This window comes from Myotis davidii, unplaced genomic scaffold (genome assembly GCF_000327345.1).
Source record: "Myotis davidii unplaced genomic scaffold, ASM32734v1 scaffold37, whole genome shotgun sequence".
Taxonomy (NCBI): domain Eukaryota; kingdom Metazoa; phylum Chordata; class Mammalia; order Chiroptera; family Vespertilionidae; genus Myotis; species Myotis davidii.
Genome location: NW_006289395.1, coordinates 4,164,594 through 4,167,595, shown reverse-complemented (window position 1 = coordinate 4,167,595; position 3,002 = coordinate 4,164,594). Strand labels below are relative to the sequence as shown.

Sequence of the window (3,002 nt, the reverse complement as noted above, 5' to 3'; positions counted from 1 at the left end):
TTGCCGGCTTCGGAGTTGGGCTCTGTGGGTGTGTGCTCAGTAAAGGCATGCTCGCAGGAAGCGGAGGCCGGGCGCCTCGGCGTCAATCTCACATACACTGTCATTTTGGACATGCATTTATAATCTAATCTGGCCTAGAGAGCGTAAAACAGGGATGTTACTTGCCGTGGACTGAATTGTGTCCCCAATAAATCATGTTGAAGCCCTTCCCCCCATATTGGAAATGGGCCTCTAAGGGGTTGAATAAGGTTCAATGAGGTCGATCGGGTGGGGCTCTGGTCTGATGGGAGTGGTGTCCTTATAAACAGAGACAGCAGCGAGGTTCTCTCTCTGCACACAGGGAGGAGGCCTGGGAGTGCACGGTGACATGGTGGCCATCTCCAAGCCAGGAAGGAAGGTCTCTCCGGACACCAAACATACGGTCCCCCCTCTTGGACTCACAGCTTCCAAGACTGTGAGAAAATAAATGTCTGTGTTTTATTATAGAAGCTGGAGCTAAGACACTATCCTATGGTGGATGAGCCACCTGTTTTTAATGCCCTTGCAAAATTGAACCCTGCTTAGTTGTGACATAGGCATGAGAACACGTGTGACAGGAGGCCCTCATGGCTGGCCATGCAAGTTCATAGCCCCTCCAAGGCCCTGCGATGAGTGTTTGTGTCTGCCTCGGTTCTTCAGCTCACTCTAGCCTCTGTCTCCCCTCCCCGGTGTTCCAGGTGGCTAGAGGTGTTGGCGCTCCTCAGTCTAGCAGAGCCCCAGTTGCTCAGCTCCAGAGAAAATGGCCCACATACTTCCCCCAGGGAGGGGCGCCCTGAGGGATCTAGTGACAGCGTGTTGTCTGCCTCCCTTTCTCGGCGGATCCTGGAAGCACCTTCAGCTGCTCCAGGTCTGGCCTCTCCATGCTGACCACAGCAGCCAGCAGCTGGTCCTCCAGGCCATCCCTGGTCACAGTGAAGTTGATGAGGGTGGCCTGCGCCTGCAGCTCCGGCTGGTAGTGAGGATTGGCCAGCTTGGTGTGAAGTATGAGCCGGAACTTGGGATTGTATTCACACTCTTTGTCTCCGATTTTAATGAACCTGGAACAGAAAGGCTCGGGTAAAGGTGGGTGCCTTCCCGTGAGATTCACTCAGAGACAGAATTCTAGATTTGTTTGAAGATCATAGCAAATAACATTGCCATATTCAGGTGGATTCCCTCGCAGGGCTAGCGTGAGTCCTGGGATCCTTGTTGCCCTAATGTCGGAAACAGGGGTGGAGGGTGATAGACTTTCCCCACCGCCACCATGTTTGATTTTGCATCATGCAAAGCTGTGGGGAGAGCCAGCAACACATTACGGAACATCTCCAGCAGATGGCAGTAAAGTGTTTGCAGGAAGGGGCACCTTTTTAGTTTGCACAAAGGTGCCTTACAGGCTGGCAATAGGGCTTACTTATGTCTATGGCTGACGGAGAATGACGTCCATGGATAAAAATGGTTAATTAACTTAACGAGCACATCCCGAGGACATGTAAAGGCGACTTTCGTCTTGGACACTGGGTGAGGCTTCATGATAATCACCCTTCCCTCTCCCAGGAGCCTGCTGCCCTTCTCTTTCCTCCTGCTTCTGCCACACGCTAATTAGCTATCGGCACCCAGAGCAGCCGGGGGCGCATCACAGTGACAAAGAGGTGAGTTCTCAGAACTCGGAGGCCTGGCTTGGGTAAAATGCTCAGGCTTAAAGTCAGCCTGCTCTTTGGCCACTTTCCTTCTAAAGTTCCTCCAAAATAGTGTCCTCTGGCTATTTAGAAGGAAGACAAGGAGGACATTGATGGATGGAAGCAAAGTTACTCTAGAAACTTTCTCTAGGATGTGAGGCAGCGGATCACTCCTCTGCTGGAGGAGACACTGTGGGAGACACGCCACACAAGCTGGGGAGAGCGTGCCCTAAGGAGAGCAGCGCTGTCCACCGTCCTACCCGGCTGTGAGCCAGCTCTCAGAGGATGGGCAACCCCGCTGAGTCTCACCGTCCTTTTTTAATGACTTCTCTCCCGAGCAGTGGACCCAGAACAGGATCAATGGACTCCTCCAGGTTCTCAATCAGCACCACGTGGCCAGCTTCCAGGGCTTGCTCTATGGTTTGGAGGTAGCTGGGGAGAAAGTCAGCAGTAGAATGAGCCTGTGGCCAGGTACAGATTCAGAGGAAATTCAACAAGACAGGGGAGGCTCTGCAGCTCAGGGATGAACTTGGAAGCAACCTACCTGGGATGATTTCTGTGGCCACATTGTTTTCTTATATAGTTTTAGAAATAGGGGACAATTTCAAAATAAAAATGTGAAAATTAACTATAATCCTTCCATCTTTCACTTAAATTTGGTGTTACTACATGTTTTGATATCATATATTTTCAAGTTTATTATCACTATTGCTATTTATTTTATATTAGATATATAATTACTTATATTTGCATTTATATTTATTATTAGAGTTATAAAGCGTATTTGTTTTATAACCCGGTTTTGTACATAAAATGCATTGTAAGCATTTTCCCACATCATTAAATATTCTCCTATAACAATTTTTATATAATTGGCCCTGGCTGGTGTGGTTCGGTTGGTTGGGTGTTGTCCTGTGCACTGAAAGGTTTGATTCCCGGTCAGGGCACATGCCCGGGTTGTGGGCTCAATCCCCAGTAGGGGGCATGCAGATGCAGCCAATCAATGATTCTCATTATTGATGTTTCTATCTTTCTCTCCCTCTCTGGAACCAATACAAATATATTTAAAAAATCAATAAAAATATTTTTAAAACATTATAGTGAGGAAGAAGAGGAGGGACTCATATAAGCTAATACTGAAATATTTTATATAACTTAAACAATACAGATATATAGAAAAAAGTCTAAAAGGATATCATATACCAAAAAGTTAGAAATCTTTTTCTGTGAATAATGAATTACAGGATTTTAATTTTTGTCTTTGTGATTTTTTTGTACAACCTTTTTTCTTTTACTGCAATTATATAT

General features: G+C 46.9%; 1 protein-coding gene across 1 annotated transcript in view; it reads right to left on the bottom strand.

Annotated features, from left to right (window-relative positions):
- Positions 1 to 820: 820 nt before the first annotated feature.
- Positions 821 to 3,002, bottom strand: part of LOC107182779 (dynein heavy chain 9, axonemal-like) — a 95,725-nt gene continuing 93,543 nt past the window's right edge. The window contains exons 12-13 of the mRNA XM_015562545.1: positions 2,004 to 2,126; positions 821 to 1,076 (exon numbers count right to left, since the gene is read on the bottom strand). Of these exons, the coding sequence (XP_015418031.1) occupies positions 821 to 1,076; positions 2,004 to 2,126 (379 nt within the window). The remainder of the gene's footprint in view (positions 1,077 to 2,003; positions 2,127 to 3,002) is intronic.